Raw genomic sequence first — 16,692 nt, 5'->3', positions numbered from 1 at the left:
AAGTGCGTCCCCGCCGCGCCCTGTTGCGGGGTCTCCCAGCCCGTCCCTGGGGTCGCTGCGCCCTCCTCACGGGGTCCCTGTGCCCTGTTGGAGGGTCTCCCAGCCCTTCTCTAGAGTCTCCGCGCTCCCCTCCCGGGGTCTCCGCGCCCTGTTGCGGGGTCTCCCGGCCCTTCCTTGGGGTCTCTGTGTACTGCTCCGGGGGCATCTCCGCGCTTCCATCCCGGGGTCTTCATGCTCTGTTCTTGGGGTCTCTGCGCCCTCCTTGGGGGAATCTCCCAGCCCTTCCCTGGGGTCTCCCCGCGCCCCTCCCGGGGTCCTCGCGCCCTTCCCTGGGGTTTCCGCGCACCCCTCCCGGGGTCCGCGCCCCACTTGGGGGCACTGGCACCCTGGTGCTCAGCACGCATGTACCCCAAAGCCCTCTGCTTTGTGTACAGCTCTCAATTTCCCTTGAGAACCTTCGTCCGGGCGGGTGAGGAGTGAGAACTTAACCAGCCCAGGCAAGACCTCCGATTCTGAATCAGCGGAGTTAGCAGTGAGAGTCATTCATGAGGATTAAGTCCGAAGAAGGTGAGTAATTTACTGGTTGGGGTGGGGCGGGGGGCGGGGACCCAGGATTCATTGAACTAAAAAGAGCTGTGCCCCGCCCTCCTGAACCTGGGGAATTAGGTGCCATCGGACTCCACTCAGGGCCCTTGGTGCGGGAGGGACCAGGACAGCTGCAGACCGACTTAGCCTGATAATGGCCCGGTCTGAAGTCATCCGCTTCCACAGACCGCGCAGCAGGGAACCAGAGCGGGGCGCTCCGCGCTCTGAGGAGATGGCAGACCTCTCTCCCCCTCTTCCTTTGCACCGTGCGAGGAGGTGGGGGGGAGGGCGGGGCGGTTAGGGTGAAGGACTCTGACGTGTCCGCTGCAGGTGGGGTGTCTCTGCTGAGTTTCCCCCAGTGTTACAGCAGTAACAGGGTCTCTGCTGGTCACCAGACGCTCACACCACACTGCAGACTTCTCAGCTGGAAAGTGTTCCTTTTACATCCATGCCCTGGAAAATAGACTGAAACGATTCAACTTCAAAAGCATGGCAGCTTTCAGCATGCTTTTTTTTTTTTTTTAAATAAAATTCCTTCCCCCCTCAGCTGGTAACTTAGAAATTGCCTTAAGAATTTTGTCATTGAGATGGTCTTGAGTATAATTTGTTCCACTCCAGCGGGTTGGTCCTGTGCGCTCCGGTTTCCTGTGTGTACCTGCTGAAGTACAGACACCATGGCAGGGTTCGTGAACCTCTGTGCGAAATGCGGAGCTTGAGCTCTAGAACCACACACGTGACCAGTATACCGAGATTTTCTTTCTGTTTCCCGTTAACCCTTTGTGTTTTTACGATAGATGGAGAAAAACAAGATTTCATTATTTCCCAAACGTTTCATCATCGCCAGATACTTTAAGATGAACTGCTCAGGCCCAATACACTTGTGGCGCATTCATTTTTCAGATTATCAATGGCCTCTTTTAATTATTTTTGCCTTATTCTTTGTTAAAATTACAGTCCCCATAGAATATGGTATGAATTCCAGGAGCACAGCGTAGTTATTTAACATGTCAGTGGCCTACTTTAAATCCTCGGGCGCTTTCTCTGCACCAGGGTGAAAGTTTGCGGTCTCTTCCTCCATACAGCCAAGCTGACGAGCTCTAGGGCTGTAAATTATTTTTAATGGTATCCAAAGTAAAATAAAATTGAGGGTAAGTTTTCTCAAGAAACATATCGTGCAGCCTGGAACACATTTGGAGGTATCCACCTGCCTGTTTTCACTGGCATGGTACAGATAGGAAACTGTTTCGCAGTCCTTTGTGTTTTTACAGGTAACAGCCATCTTACAAGGAAACCAGCGGTGTGTATGCTACTTTAGCAGCAAATCACAATCGAGTGGCAGCGGTCCGTCTGTTTGAACATGGGGGGACATCTTGATTTGTGTCATGGTGGAGTGAGCTTCCCCGTGGCTAATGTTCGAATGGAAACGGAAAGCAGAAAGGGCAGAAAGCGGCCCTGGCCCGCTCACAGCTCCGAGTTTCTCCCGCAGGAAGAAGTGCCCGGACAGGAGATCTGTGTCGTGTGACCTCACAGAAGACGGCGAGATGTCAGGCTCCTCACCGTTTCAGATGCGACTCGTTCATTTGGACCTGAAGGGAGCCCCGCCGAAGGTCTCGTACCTGTCAGAGGTAGGAGCCGCCTTCCACCTGCGGGTCACCTTCGCGTGGGTCCGGTCTTCACGTCGTGAGCGGTGTTCTGAAACGGGCACTTAGAGCCGCCACGGGGTCTGGGTGGGGTCACGGCACTGGCGGTGGCCGACGTTGCCTCCCAGAACGGACAGCAGCCAGGTCAGCAGAGGAAAACAGGAAGCGCAAAGGAAGCCCCCGACCTCTTCCTCGTGGGCTGATCTGCGTCCCTCAGAATGACACGTTGAAACCCTGTCCCCCGTGCCCGTGTGGGGGACGCAGCTCGGAAGTAGGGTCTTTGCAGATGCCGTCGGCATGAGATGAGGTCATTCGCGTCTTTAATTTACGGTCCGGTATTGATGACCCATCTGGTGAAGTATGGGCGGCTGATTTTTAGTCCCAAGCTGATGTCCTCCTTCCATCCGGCACGTCCCGGATTCTCGGGGAAAGGAAACTTTGAGAATACATCGACAAGAGTGTCACAAGTCACGTGAACTTACGACGGCCCTCACCTGGAGGTGCATCGCTGTTAGTGCCCACAGTGTGCCCTTTGTCACCCTGGCCGTGACAGCAGACTGGAAGGAGGTCCCAGCTGTGTATAGCAGACGTGACCTAGTCCTAGAAATCCTTGAGGATGGAAGTTCACGTCCTTTGAAGTAAAGATGGAATGGGGTGGGGGCCGGGCGAGGCCCCCGTGAGGTCGCAGGGAACAGCGTGGTCTCTGCCCTTTCACCTCTGCCACAGTTCCTCCCAGGCGCTCACCACCAACCTGCCAGAGCCCTGTAGGTCCCCCCAGCCCCCCCCGTCCCCAGCTAAGCCACCAGTTCGCTGCTGTTCAGAGACCACTCTGCTTTATGGCTGGCGGCCCCCGCCCCTCCGTCAGATGGGCGCATCCCTACGCTGGAGTTCGGTTTGTTGTAACACAGAACACACATTCCAGGGTAAACCTTTACGGCGGATACGAGCATCAGCTACCGTCCATGTCCATCACTAACAAAAAGTCCACGTGCGACACACGTCTCTTTCCGCTCAGGCGGCCCCTCCTTCATGACAGCCCCCTTTCCCGCAGATATTTCCTCTGTTCCGTGCCCTGGGTGCGAACGGCCTCCTCATCGAGTATGAGGACATGTTTCCATATGACGGTCCCCTGAGGCTGCTGAGGGCCCGGCATGCATACAGGTACCGTGCTGCCCTTGGGGGGCGGGCGGGGCCGGCAACAACCTCACAGCGCTGGGACGGTCCTCCTCCGGCTTCTTAAAGGCACGTCCCTTATAAAAATAAAACATGTTCCCTGAGAAGAGTTTGGGAACGTTTAAAAGAGAAAATAAGCCTGGACTTTGACCCCCACAAGGAGGAGCCGCGAACCCGGGGTAGGCGTGGAGTGCAACGGGGGCCCCCCGACTGGTGTCGCACCGTGGGTGGAGGGCTGCGCTGCGGGGTCCTCACGGGGATGTGAGGGTTCAAGGAGAGAGGCTCGGCCCCAGTGAAATCGGAGACGGGGCCCCAGGGCACCCCGCCTGGCTTTGAGACTGTGGCATCCCTGCAGATCAGTGATGCATAGCCCCAGAGAAGAACGGGCAAAGGACGTCAGCTAGCACATCTCCGAAGAAGAAATAAAAATGGCCGATAGAAATGAGCCTCTTATAGCAATAAATCAACAATGAAATGCCATCTCGGCTACCAGATTGGTAAACCTTTAAAAACTGTAATGCCCCGCCTTTGTGAGGGTGAGGAGAAGCAGACCTCCCGCTGGTGGCCGGCAGGAGCCCAGCCGTCCTGTGGGCGTTTGGCTCTGTGTGGAAACCCCAAAGCGTTGAAGCCCCGCGTCCGCACAGGGGAGGGGCGGGCCGCCCAGGTGCTGGGGGCCTCACGCTGCTGCTTTTCTTCCCACACAACACGTTTTGTTCATTTGTTTGTTTTCTTAAGTGATAAAGAAGCCAGGGTTCCTGTCAAGCTTGGAAAAAGTACATTTTGGGTGAAGACAGAACATTGTATAATCGATACATTCATAGACGTAATTAACTTAAGAGATGGTTCAGAAACATACAAAAACCGGAAATAAGTGGCCTTCTTTGTGCAGTAAATCCATAAATGACGGCTCGTGTGGAGGGGCAGTCGCCACAGCGCCAGCCCCGGGCAGCCCACACCAGCTTCATCCGGAGGGGCTTGGGCTCCCACGGGGCGAAGGCGCAGCGCCAGAATCCCCGAATCTCCCTCTGCCCAAGGCTCGCCAGCTCTTTCTGCAGAGACCAGACAGTAAACATTTTAGGCTGTGTGGCCGTGTGGTCTCTGTCACCACTACTCGTGGGGCAAAAGCAGCCACAGGTGACATGAAAGGAGTGGATGGGGCCGTGTCCAATAAAACTCAGTTTATGGACACTGAAATATGAATTTCACATATGAATTTTCATGTCACAAAATATTCTTTTGATTTCTCTCAACTATTTTAAAATTTAGAAGCCAACCGTAGGCCACAGGCCACAGAAACAGGCGGGAGAGTTTGCCCTCGAGCCCACCGGCCGACCCCGCTGTAGAACGCGGTTCCTTGTGCGGCCCAGTTTCTGGTGAAAGGACTTTGGCCTCCTGTAGCGTTTGGGTGGGAATAGCTGATGAAGAGCAAACCATCACGCGAGGCCGGAGCGGAGCACCGTTTCCCCACATTCTGGAGCAGGCGCGACTCAAACCCTCAGAATGTCTGTTAGCGACTGGCCTGACAAGGAGGGGCTGGGGCCGTGGGACCGGGAGCTGGTGTGACCTCTGGGGGGGTCCTCTCTCTACAGCCCCTCTGAAATCAAAGAGATCCTGCATCTGGCCACACTGAACGAGCTAGAGGTCATTCCCTTGGTGCAGACATTTGGACACATGGAGGTAAGTGGGAGGGGTGGGAGTCTCCTGGTGCCAGGCGGGGGTTTGGGGACACCCCAGGCAGGAAGCGCCGCACGGAGAGGCTCGCTCTTGCAGGCTCTGCCCTGCGGTAGCCGGAGGTCCCCCCAGCCCCCCCCGTCTGTCCCGGGTGGTCAGATCCCATGTCCCGGGTGGAGGGAGCACAGGGCCTGCTCCACCCCTCACTCCAATTCCTCACGTCCCTGGAGCATCAAGACGCAAGAACCTGCCTCCTGTTCTGCGCCCTCTTCTCACTTGGACGTGTTTCCTGTGTGATTGTCAAGTACTTTTCACGTTCGCGTCACACACACGTGGACTTGGTGGCTCTCGGGTTCTGCTTCCCTCTGACCGGTCCACCCGGCAGACCTGCTGACGGCCCCTCGCGGGGTCTTCACTCCCGCGTCACGCCCCCAGAGCCAGCCCCAGCCTTCCGGGCCTACTCCCCCTGCAGTGCTCTCTGGGTTCCCCAAGGCCACCGGTGCCCTCCGAGTCCAGCGGTAGGCTTCTCCCTTTCCTGCCTGACTCTCAGTGGCCTTGGCATCCCCGACAACACCCCCAAAGCCCACACTGTCCTGTGCCTCGGTGTCCTTTAGCCCCATGCTGTCCTATAGCTGTCACTGGACTTGGCGGGCCCCACGGCTCCGCCCGACACCCCTCCCTCCTCGCTTCACGCTCGGTCTCTGGACAGTGACGTTCCCGCCCCTGCTCCCGTCCAGGTCCCTCAGTGACCCCCAGGCCCCTTCCAGCCCCCCCCCCCCCGCGCCTGTGGTGTTTCCCGTCCCGTGGCAAGACCTGCTGCTTCTGCACCCCCGAGTCTTGGCGGGGGGCATCCAGAGTTCAGCCAGTTCTAGTCCGTGCCACTGTCACCCTCCTTGTGGCAGCGGCACCTGGCCCACTGAACACCTTCCTAACGGCTGCGCCGGCATCACTCGGCGCCCCCCGCCCCCCACTGCCCACCGCAGGCAGTCCGATGGTGTCACAGTGCCGCCCGTCACACCACACTCGGGCCGGGTCTGTGCTGGGGCAGCCGTGCAGGACCACAAAGTCAGGGGCCTCAAGCTGCAGGGTTCGTTCTTTGAAGCTCTGGAGGCCAGAAGTCCAAAGTCAAGGTGTCGGCAGGGTCGGCCCCTCCCGGAGGAAGGCGTTTACCTGTGTCCCCTCACCATGAGCGTGTCCCCTTTGCCGAAGCAGCTGTTCAAGTGTATTGCCCATTTCATTTTCTGAACTGTTGAGTTTTTAAGGTTCTTTGTGTATTCTGGACACAAGTCTTCCGTTAGATATATGATTTGCAAATATTTTCTCTTGAGTCTGTAATTCGTTTTTTCATTCTCTTAGCGTTTTTCAAAGGGTAAAAGTCTTTAATTTTGATGAAATCCAATGTATGTTTTTCTCTGACGAATTATGGTTTGGGTGCCATTTCTAAGAACTCTTGGCAGTTACCAGGTCGTGAAGATTGTTTGTTTCACTCTAAAGTTTTACACTGGCACAGTTTCCATTTAGACTAATGATCCGTTTTGAGTTCATTTTTGTGTACGGCGTGAGGTGTAAGCTGAGGTTCCCATTTCCCGTCTTTTCTTTGGAATTGGGAATCGCCTTTGCGCCTTTGTCAAAAATCCACTGACCGTCTTCACGAGTGTCTGTTCCTAGACGGTGCGGTCCCACCGACCTGCGCATCAGCTCCTTGTCACGGCCACATTGTCCGGGTTGTTACAGCTTTATTGTAAGTCTCAAAATCAAGTAGTGAGATCCCTCCTACTTTCTCCTTTTCCAGAATTGTTTTCACTATTTTAGTTCTTTTGTCTCTCCATATGTATTTCAGACTCAGTTTGTCTATGTATCTACAAGAAGTCTTGCTGGGATTTTGACTGGAATTGTGTTAAATCTGTAAATCAGTTTGGGGGAGAATCGCTTCTTTGCTATGTTGCCTTTTTCAATCCATGAACATTGATTCCACGTTATTCCCGTAAAAGTGTTTTGTTTTGTTTTTTTCTTGATGCTTTCAAGATTTCCTGTTTATTTGCCTTTTAGCAGTTCGGTTACAATGTGTCTCCCTGTGGGTTTCTTTGTATTTATTCTGCTTGGGATTCGTTGAGCTTCGTGAATCTGTAAGTTATTATTATTTTTTATCACTCTTGTGAAGTTTTGGGCTGTTTCTTCGAGCGTTTTGTCTGTCCTCTCTCCTCTCCTCTAGGATCCCCTTTGCACATAACACCGTCATGCTCGATGTCACCCTGATGTCACCTCGCACTGGGTCTCTGAGGTTCCATTCATTTTCTTCTACCTTTTCTCTCTTGTTATTCAAATTGAATAATTTCCATTGATCTTTTGTCTCAATCATTCATTTTTCTGACATTTTAAATCTGGTGCCGAGCCCACCAAATGTTCTTTTCTCATTTCTATTATTGTGAATAATTTCTTTTAATTCTGAGAATAGATTCACACTAGTTTCTTTGCAATGATTGTCTGATTAGTCCAACATCTGGGCTCACTCAGGGTCAGTTTGTTGATTGTTTTTTTCGCTGAGTCTGGGTTCCACTTTCTAGTTTATTTGCACATCTCATAACTTTGGGTTGAAAATTAGACATTTCAGATCATACGTTATAGCAAACCTGACTTTCCCCGCTGCAGGTGGTTGTGAGTGGCCTGGACTCACTCTGCAGGGCCTCTCCTGGCTGGGTGTGTCGCTGAGACTGCCACTTAGCTTCTCGTCATTTTCGTTTTCAGCCTGGCTTCCTAGGGATCATCCCTCTGACTTCACAGCTGGTGGTCAGCCAGGGTTTGGGCAGCTGTTGTGCTTGAGCCTGTAAGATCCCACCTTGTGCCTAGGGGACCGGGGGGGCGCATTCAGAGTTCAGAGAGCTCTCGCTCTGCCATGGCTACTTTCCACCCATCCCTCCCCAACCCCCACATGTGCTCCGAGTCAGCCGTGCTGCACTGTGTGACATCTCCAGCTGCTGGCAGCTCACTCTGGTGGGAATCGCAGAGTTTGGGAGAGTTTGCTGCTTTTACTGACAGTGCCCCAGGGGGCTGTGTTTACCTACAGCCAGCCCTGGGCAGGAGCGGGTGCCACCCAGGCCGAGGCTGCAGACCCTGTTCCCAGTCTCATGAACCAGCACTTCTCAATTTGCTGTCCACCGTTGGTTGACTTCCGGAGCCCTGAAAAGACGGTTTTTGACAAATGGTTCTGTTTTGTTCCTGTTTTGGGGAGAGATGTGCCAGCCTCTTCACAAACCACATGAGAAGTCTGCCCGGCCTATAATCTTGCGTGCGGACGGAGCTGGTCTACTCCGTCTTCTCGCGAGGCCCAGTTAGAACTGGAGGGAAAGGAAGGGCTGGGACAAAGCTGCTGGACACCAGGCCAGGGCTCTGCTTCCCGTCAACGCGTCCCCTCGGCTGGCCGAGGCCGTCCTCACAGTGCCACGCCTGGCCCTCAGCAGTGACTTTGAGCAGGTGTCAGAAGTTTAAACCAAGGCTCGGCCCGACACACCTCAGAGGCTGGGGCCAGGGGCACAGGCTTCCCTCGCAGGGGGTCCTGTGCTGCGGGAAGCTCAGGTGCCAGCGTCTGTCCCGTGTCACCAAGCTCCCTCCTGTCATCTCTCCGCAGTTTGTGCTGAAGCACAAGGCTCTGGCCCACCTCCGAGAAGTGGCGCTTTTCCCCAACACCCTGAACCCCCATGAGGCGGAGTCCCTGGCACTGGTTGGAGCCATGATCGACCAGGTCATGGACCTGCACCCGAAGGCCCGGTGGCTCCATGTCGGCTGCGACGAGGTGGGTGCCTTTACCGCTCCGCTCCCCAGTCCTGCAGCGGTCCCCTATCTTCGCTTTGAGGTCACCTTCCCCTACCTCGTGGCTTCTCCTCTTAAACGGAAAAATAGCCCACCTACTGAAGGATGAAGGGGTGGTCCGGGAGGAGGTGCCCAGGAAAGGCTCTCGTGCCACTAACTGTGGCCTCACCCAGGCGGACCTGCGGGCCCAGCGGACACCTGCGGCCATTCGAGGGAGGGGCCGGGGCCCCAGCGGCCGTGCTGCCCACACCCCCAGTGGCGGGACAGCCAGATGCACATCCTCGGGTGGCGGGTGCGTGTTCGCACTGGTTTCTGGTGGGAGGAAGTCTTACCCGGGGCCGTGGAACCTAGGCAGACGAGGTGGTCCCCGGGGTACCCGGCCGGGTCCCCAGCCCGCGCCCTTTCTGCTTCACTCCCTCTCAAGAAGCTCGGCCGGGCCGGGACGGTGCCCGGCCAGCCACGGGGCGTGGCTGGGCCTGAGCTAGGACACTGGTTTGCAGCCATTTCAGCCCAGGACTTGATCCTTTTCTCCAGAGGAAAGTCTTTGGCAGTAAAATACACATAACGTAAAACTTGCCGTCGTAACCGTTTTAGAGGAGGGGTCAGTGACTTCCAAGTCCTTTTACGATGTTGTGCACCGCCGCCACTGTCTAATCCAGGACCCCTCGTCCCACAGAAGGAAGCCCCCTCCCCCCCTCCCTCAGTCCCCGAAGCCCCTCGTCTCCCCACGTCTGCGGACTTGTCCCGCCGGCACGTTTTGGATGAGCTCCACGCTGTGCAGCCTTTGTGTCTGGCTTCCCGCGGAGCACGCTGTGCTTTGCTCCTGCTCGTGGCTGAGCCGTATCCAGCGTGTGGACAGACCACTTGGTGGTGGCCTCCTTCTGGTGGACACCTGGGCTGTTTCCGCCCCCGGCTCTGTGGCAGGAAGTCTTGGGTGGAAGGTCTGGTCTGGGCGATGAAGGAAGGGTCTCCTTCGCGGCCGCGTCCTCCTCACAGGCAGCTCTTGGGCGCGGCGTGTGTCCCCGGTGGGGACAGTGATGCGGAGGGAGTCCCCCCATCCTCCTTCCTCCCAGGTCTACTACCTCGGGGAGGGCGAAGCCTCAAGACGGTGGCTGCAGCAAGAGCAGAACACCAAAGCCAAGCTGTGTCTGTCCCACGTGAAGGCAGTGGCCAGCCACGTGTTGGCCCGGCACCCCGCCACGACGCCCCTGCTGTGGGACGACATGCTGCGGGGTGTCCCCGAGGACCAGCTCACAGGTCAGCTCAGCAGGAGAGACCCGTGAGTCTGCAAAGCTCTGCCGTCTGGCAGGCGTCAGGCCCGTGTTTTAGATCCACACAAAGGGCCTTTTCCCCAACGCTGCGTTAGATGCTGGCGGGACGGCAGCGAGGAGTCTGAACTGGACGCGGCCCCGAGGGCCCTGGCCATCGGAGGGGCTGAGGCGAGGGTGACAGGGTCCTGATCAGCCTTGGGGTCCCCGCCGCCTCGGCCCCACCTGGCCTCCAAGGCCTTCCCTACAGGGGCCGTGGCCGAGGTCCACACGGGGGAAGCAGCGGCCTCTCTGGCCGCAGCCCGACCTGCTTGAGGCTCTGGGGAGACACAGGGTCGGCGTGGCCTGCTCAGCCCGGCCGGAGGCGGGTCCGTGCTCCAGGGTCCACACTTCTGCCAGACCCAGGTGTCCTCACGGCAGCCACTACCCACGTGTGGCCACTGGGCTTTAATTAGAATTTAGAATTAAATCGCACCCCAGTGTGTTTCTGGTGCCCCTGAGTCAGCTTGCAGTCGGTCAGTCCCACGGCCGGCCGTGTGGCTGTGGCATCGCCACCCAAATCAGCATCGTGTTGAGTCTGTGTTAGGGCCACGTGTCCTAGAGAAGGCGGCTGCGTCCCCCTTTCCCGCGAGAGGAGCGGGGCAGGGGCGCCCGCCGGGCCGGGCACTCACGGCCTCTCTCCGCCCTCAGCGTCAGGGGTGCCGCAGCTGGCGCAGCCCGTGCTCTGGGACTACGGGGCCGACCTGGACGTGCACGGCAAGGGTCAGTACCGCGTTGCTGGGGAGACGCCAGAGCCCCCACTGCCCGGCCGGGGAAGGCAGGGCCTTGGGCCCGCGGCCCGTCAGAATCCATGACGGAGGCCCCTCCCCAGGAGCCCCGGCCGCTGGGGTACGGTCCTCAGCCTGTGGCCTGTGCCGGGCCGCACAGGATGGCCGTCCCAGTGAACGCTCGACTGCGGGCCGCCTGTGAGCGCGGCAGCTGCTCTCGCTGGCGTGAAGCCCCCCGGAGCTGGGCCCAGTGGGCGCGGGCGCCTGTCCGTTTTCCGGGGGACAGCGTGGTGTCGGGCGTTCGCGCTGTGGGACCACTGGCTGCGGCCTCCTCGGGCCCAGCCCGTCACCACTCTCGCTTTCCCGCCCAGCCCTCCTCATGGAGAAGTACCAGAAGTGCGGGTTTTCCCGGCTCTGGGCCGCCAGTGCCTTCAAGGGGGCCACGGGGGCGAGCCAGGCCCTGACGCCCACCGAGCACCACCTCAGGAACCATGTGCAGTGGCTGCAGGTGGCGGCCAGCGGGCCGGCAGACGTGCTGCAGGGCATCGTCCTGACCGGCTGGCAGAGGTGAGGCCACGCGGGCTGCCCCATCCTGCGAGGGTGGACGCAGCTCTGGTCCTGGGACCACTGCCCTTCTCGTGTGTCCGGGGGGGCCTCTGTCCTCCCTGCATTGGGCGGAAGGGAAGGGATGGTGCTCTGGGGGTATGGGGAGAACCTGGGCCCCTCACTCACAGGCAGCCCCCAGTTCGTGTGTTCGCTGGGATGGCCGTCCTGTGTGGCCCGGCACGGGGCACGGCTACCTCCTAACTCTGCACAGGGATGCTGCTGGGTGTCAGGGCCACGGAGCACACTGCCCCCCTGGCTGCCACGCCTCTCTGACCCACGTGCATGCCCACGGCCCCTTAGAGGCCACACGCTCACAGCTCACATACAGTGGGGTTGAGGACAGAGGCCAGCTCTTTAGGATTTCATACCAGTTTAAAAGTGTGGCTTGAAATGAGCCCCTGGTCCCAGCCAGATCCTGGCCGCACGTCCTACCCTGTGCTCCGGGGTGGGGGTGGGAGGCGCCCCAAGCCCGGGTACCGCTGGAGGCAGGCCCACGAGCTGAGCCCTGACCCTCGTCCTCCTTTGGAAGCTGAGTCAGAGGCCGACTCGTTAAGGATTTCAGGGGCAACCGGAGAGCCCGGAGTTGCAGGCAGGGCCTCATGGGCGTCTGGCTGGGTGGCGAGAGCTCAGCGCCCTCTCTGGACGCAGGTATGACCACTTCTCCGTGCTGTGCGAGCTGCTGCCCGTGGGGATCCCGTCCCTGGCCGTCTGTCTGCAGTCACTCCTGCACGGTACGGTCACTGCTCCTCCCAGGAGGACGGGCAGAGGGCAGCAGGTGTGGAGGCAGGCGTCCTCGGGGCTGGACCAGTCTGCATTAGTGATCAGGGAGGGTGTGCCACACCCGGGCAGCCACCCCCCGCTGCTGCCAGCCCAGGCCTCCAAGCCTAAACCCAAGACAGGCGGGGAAGGTAAGGCCCACCTGCATGTGGATTTGCCCCCAGAGACAATGAACCCCTAAAGAAATTCATCGAGGGTGGGGTGCCGAGCACCACACTGACTCCCCGATGCCCAGTGTGGGCAGGGTGGGGATGGACACAGTGCCTCGCCCCTCATGGGAGCTGCGGATCAGGGGTGCGGGCTGCTCACGGGACTGTGTGTGTGTGGACTGGCGCCATGGGGAGCTGAGCTGGCATAGACAGACGTCCCCCACAGCGAGGATGCTGGGCCGGCACCACGTCCAGTGGCCGGCACAGCATCCAGTGTCGAGAGTGGCCAAAGGACGGGTGTTGGGCTCTGTGTTCCCCGGGCTGCACGTCGGGCTGCTGAGATCCAGGGGCCAGGGAAGAACACGCGCGTGCCAGCTGGGTGCCCGCGTCTGCGGGGCTGGCCGGCCTCCTGCCTTTGGGGCTACGGCACAGCTACCTCCCTGCGCCCGCCCTGCCCGCTGCACTGACTGCGGGGCTGGCCGGCCTCCTGCCTTTGGGGCTACGGCACAGCTACCTCCCTGCGCCCGCCCTGCCCGCCACGCCGACGAGTCCTGGAGGTCTGGGCACACCTGCCTGCGTCGTGGCTCTGGGGCCTCCGTGTGAGCCCAGCTGCAACCCTGCCACTTGGCGTCCCCCCGGTGGGGTGCTGCCAGCAATGCGGCCTCCTCTGAGTTTTAGTAGAACAAACACGTTTTCACGTGTCTCATGGGAAGCAGCAGGGTCTCCTTGGGGTTGGCACACATAGGCTGGCCTGGCCAGCAGCCCTCCTGGGCCACTTTACCCACCGTCTAGGCCTAGAGGCCTGGACAGGGCAGCCAGGGCAAGGCAAGCCCGCCCTCCCTCCTCCAGGCCCTTCGACCACGCCCGTCTGTGATTGGTTTCAGGAGGCTTTGCCGAAGACGTTAAAGCAAGAGTAGAGAACTTCCTCGGGATTTCGAGCCTGAACATCACCGGTTTTACCAGGTAGCCCCCTCCCCCCGCCCTGCCCCTCCCCCCACGGTGCTGGTCTCAGCCCCTCGGTTCTCTGTGCAGTGCAGGGACTGGCTCCTTCCCTGGCAGCGACATCCTGGCCCTCGTCACGCAGGTCAGCCTCCACCTGCACAGCTCCGTGGACGAGCTACTGCAGAGGGACAGGTGAGCGGGCAGGGGAGCGAGTCCCCCAGCCCCCATGGGACAGGGAGGGGGCGGCCTGTCCCGCACCAGGAGTTTCTAGAGAGGAAACAACTTTTTACATTTTTTCCCAGTCGTTTCAAACGTGTCATTTCAAACATGTATTTTAAAACTGCACGAGGCCGCCTTGCCAGCCGCGTGGGGCCCACTCGCGTGTGGCTTTGCCCTCAGGTACGTGACCGGCTGGTTCAGCCCCTACCACCGCAGGCGGAAGCTCATCCACCCGGTCATGATCCAGCACATCCAGCCCCAGGCGCTCAGGTGCCCGTTCTGCCCGTGCGCCCGCCCAGGGTGCCTCTGCCTAGCGCCAGCAATGTAGCGATTGGTTACAGCAAGCTTTCTGGGTATCACAGCCACGGGCCCCCAGATGAAGCACATTTGCTGAGCTGGCCGTGCCCTTCCCCTTAGAGAAGCTTGGGAATTCCAGCCAGAAAGGGCGGGGGGGACCAGAATGACACGGGAGGGGTCCAGACTCACCATGGAGCCAGGTGGCCTGGGGTGGCCCGAGTCCTCCCCAGCCCCGTGGACACAGAGTCCCTGGCAGCCAGCCCTCCCCGGTGTCTCCTGGCTCGCCGCTCTGGAAGCCCCCTCGGTGCTGTCTGTCGGCTGCTGTCTGTCGGCTGCTGGCTGGTGCAGGCACGGAGCACGACCCTGCCCGCCAGTCATAAAGTGCGTCCCAGGTTCAGGTGGTGGGCGGAGACACCTGCTCACTGGTGCCCGACAGCGCGGACGGGGACTGGGCCGGAGCCGGGCTGACGCATGGGGTCGAGGCCGGGAGCCGTGCCCAGGCCCTCACCAGGCGCTCGCGGCCGTCTGGGGCCCGCAGTCTCCTGGCCAGGTGGAGCGCCCTCGCGGGGGAGCTGGAGGCCGCCCTGCAGCGCGTCTTCTACCCCGACGCCGTGGACGAGTGGCTGGAGGAGAACGTGCACCCCAGCCTGCGGCGGCTGCAACAGCTACTGCAGGACCTCGGGGAAGCGGCTGGCACTCCGTCCCCTCAGGCCAGCCCCGGCCCAGACCCCGGTCGGGAACCCTGACGGGGGCCTCCCCACGCCAGCGTCCAGCTGCGTCCAGCCTGCGGCAGCGCCCACAGTGCAGACGGTCATCGCTGGGGAGAGGAGCAGGAAACGTGGACGGACGCGCACGTGTTCACTGATCCACACAGATGTGAACGTTTTTGAAATAAAAGAGGCCAGAAGGCAGGCTGATGGCTCTAGCAGACTCGACACCCCAGCCTTGGCTATGGTCAGGCCTCCACGGGGGCCCCAGCAGCAGATCCAAAACCACCCAGTCCGCACTTGGGTGGGGGGCAAATAGACCCCTCCCCATCTTTAGACAGCACCTCAGCCCTCGGGATGAATGAATATACCAGAAGCTAATCACAGCGTTTCACACTTTTATTTTAGGAAAAAGCATTTTAGATTTAACTATTTAAAAACATAACTTCAACAGGGTTAAATGACTATGTTCCCAAACTAAAGGCTGGATGGCCTGCTGAGAAGGGAGACGACCTCTAGAAACTGCTGTCCTTAGTGTCACCCAGGCAGCCACACCCCGCGGTGTCCCTGGCTCGCTCCACTATCCCCAGGTGCAGCCTCACTTGCCCTGCTGAGGTGCTCCCAGTGCCCACTCGCTCCCACACACATGGGCCCAGCTGCTAGGTGTTCCCAGGGCTCAAGAGAAGCTCGGAACCTGGTTTCTGAGGGACAAGCCCTGGCTTAGAGGCTGGAAAAGGGGACCTGGGCTGAGCGCAGGGACCTCCAGGATGGCACGCTCCCCGTGATGGCTACAATCCCAGCTGGGTCCAACATGAGCCATCATGGTAGAGGGATCTGTGTGCCAGGGAGGCCCTGTGGGGGGCTGCAGCAGCCCAGGAGCCATAGGCAAGCACCTCACTTGTGACCTGAGGACATATGGCCAGGAGAGGGGTGCTGCCAGAAGGCTGGATGAAGCGGGGCGTGCTGGGGTCCTCAGAGCCTGGCCCAGCTGCTGGCCCCCCGCTGGAACCTGTCAGTTGGAGCCCCGCAGGGTCTGGGCTGGCACAACAGCCTTCCCAGCTCGTGCTCTACCTCAGGTACCAGCCCTGGCCCCGCCCCCTGGGGGGCCTGGGTGTCCTCGGTTCAGAGGTTTGAGTCCCATGTGGCTGGTGGGTTGTGGGACAGGTCCGTCCAGACCGGGCCGTGCTGCCAGTCACCCTACAGCCCACGCTGCCAGGGCAGGGCCCATCTGATTCCAAGAGGCCCAGACCCGGGCCTTCTCCAGACACCCTGTGCCTGCCAAGAAGCTCCAGCTGTGGCTTTGCTCAGGGCAGATCAAACAGAAGTGGCCGGGGGTCCTGCCCCCTCGCTGCCAGGGACACAGCTGGGTGACGTGGAGGGAGGCTCGCTGGCAGCCTGTCGGGCCTACAGAAGCGCCGTCAGAACTGAGGCTGCGGCTCCATGGGTGTCAGCTCTGGCTCCTGGGGCTATCGGCCTCACTGTCACTGCTCTGGGACAGCTCCCCGGGACTCTCGAGGCGATGCAGCTCCAGGAAGGAGGTGATGAGCTTGGCAATGGCTTCCACGTCACTGGGCCAAGCCGGTGCCAGGAAGAAGGACGTGTCACCACAGTAGGTGCCAGCCCCCCACGACAGCCAAAAACCCACACCAGTCTCACTCTGGACCATCTACCTTGGGCACCCCAGGGCTCCCCACCAGGACTAGCCCCTTTCCATCCTGGTCCCACCCTCACCCGGCCCCAGCCCAGACCACTGTCCTGCAGGGACCCAAGGTCCCGTCCCTTCTGGCCTCATAGGGCTCCTTATGTCCCCAAGGGGTCCCAACATCCCATAGCGGTGGTGGCAGGCCTGACCCCCAGCCTCCACCATGGCCCTCCTCTCTTGCTGACCTGCCGTACTGGGCGGTCTGCTGTGAGGGCCACCTGGCGCAGGCAGGCCTGGCTGGTCGCGTCGCCTGCCCTCAGCTTACCTGCGGTGGCCCATGATGGCGCTCTGGGTGAGCGGGTGGGAGAAGCCCGTCGCAAACCGCAGCACCACCACGTAGCCCTTCCCGAAGTACCGCACCTTCTCCTCCTCCACGTTCACG

The 16,692-nt window shown here is 59.8% G+C and overlaps 2 protein-coding genes across 15 annotated transcripts in view; one reads left to right on the top strand and one right to left on the bottom strand.

The window, feature by feature from the left end:
- The first annotated feature begins 6 nt into the window (after positions 1 to 6).
- The window catches only part of HEXDC (hexosaminidase D), a 21,336-nt gene continuing 4,650 nt past the window's right edge, over positions 7 to 16,692 (top strand). The window contains exons 1-13 of one of the 14 annotated variants that reach the window (XM_025046991.1): positions 11 to 567; positions 2,072 to 2,210; positions 3,277 to 3,386; positions 4,988 to 5,075; positions 8,695 to 8,859; positions 9,950 to 10,133; positions 10,835 to 10,906; positions 11,283 to 11,478; positions 12,166 to 12,248; positions 13,328 to 13,406; positions 13,456 to 13,577; positions 13,688 to 13,874; positions 14,440 to 14,782. In XM_025046991.1, coding sequence (XP_024902759.1) covers positions 2,127 to 2,210; positions 3,277 to 3,386; positions 4,988 to 5,075; positions 8,695 to 8,859; positions 9,950 to 10,133; positions 10,835 to 10,906; positions 11,283 to 11,478; positions 12,166 to 12,248; positions 13,328 to 13,406; positions 13,456 to 13,577; positions 13,688 to 13,874; positions 14,440 to 14,647 — 1,578 coding nt within the window. In that variant the 5' untranslated portion in view covers positions 11 to 567; positions 2,072 to 2,126 and the 3' untranslated portion in view covers positions 14,648 to 14,782. Of the gene's footprint in view, positions 568 to 2,071; positions 2,211 to 3,276; positions 3,387 to 4,987; positions 5,076 to 8,694; positions 8,860 to 9,949; positions 10,134 to 10,834; positions 10,907 to 11,282; positions 11,479 to 12,165; positions 12,249 to 13,327; positions 13,407 to 13,455; positions 13,578 to 13,687; positions 13,928 to 14,439; positions 14,995 to 16,692 lie in introns of those variants that run through there. The other 13 variants (XM_015589709.2, XM_025046990.1, XM_015589710.2 and 10 more) reach the window with 13 other exon arrangements.
- The window catches only part of LOC102877986 (uncharacterized protein C17orf62 homolog), a 5,456-nt gene continuing 3,753 nt past the window's right edge, over positions 14,990 to 16,692 (bottom strand). The window contains exons 6-7 of the mRNA XM_025046994.1: positions 16,576 to 16,692; positions 14,990 to 16,176 (exon numbers count right to left, since the gene is read on the bottom strand). The exon at positions 16,576 to 16,692 is cut by the window's right edge and continues 26 nt beyond it. Coding sequence (XP_024902762.1) covers positions 16,056 to 16,176; positions 16,576 to 16,692 — 238 coding nt within the window. The 3' untranslated portion in view covers positions 14,990 to 16,055. The remainder of the gene's footprint in view (positions 16,177 to 16,575) is intronic.

Source organism: Pteropus alecto, unplaced genomic scaffold (genome assembly GCF_000325575.1).
Source record: "Pteropus alecto unplaced genomic scaffold, ASM32557v1 scaffold134, whole genome shotgun sequence".
Taxonomy (NCBI): Eukaryota; Metazoa; Chordata; class Mammalia; order Chiroptera; family Pteropodidae; genus Pteropus; species Pteropus alecto.
The sequence above is the reverse complement of the archived record's forward strand: the minus strand, read 5'-3'. Positions and strand labels throughout refer to the sequence as shown.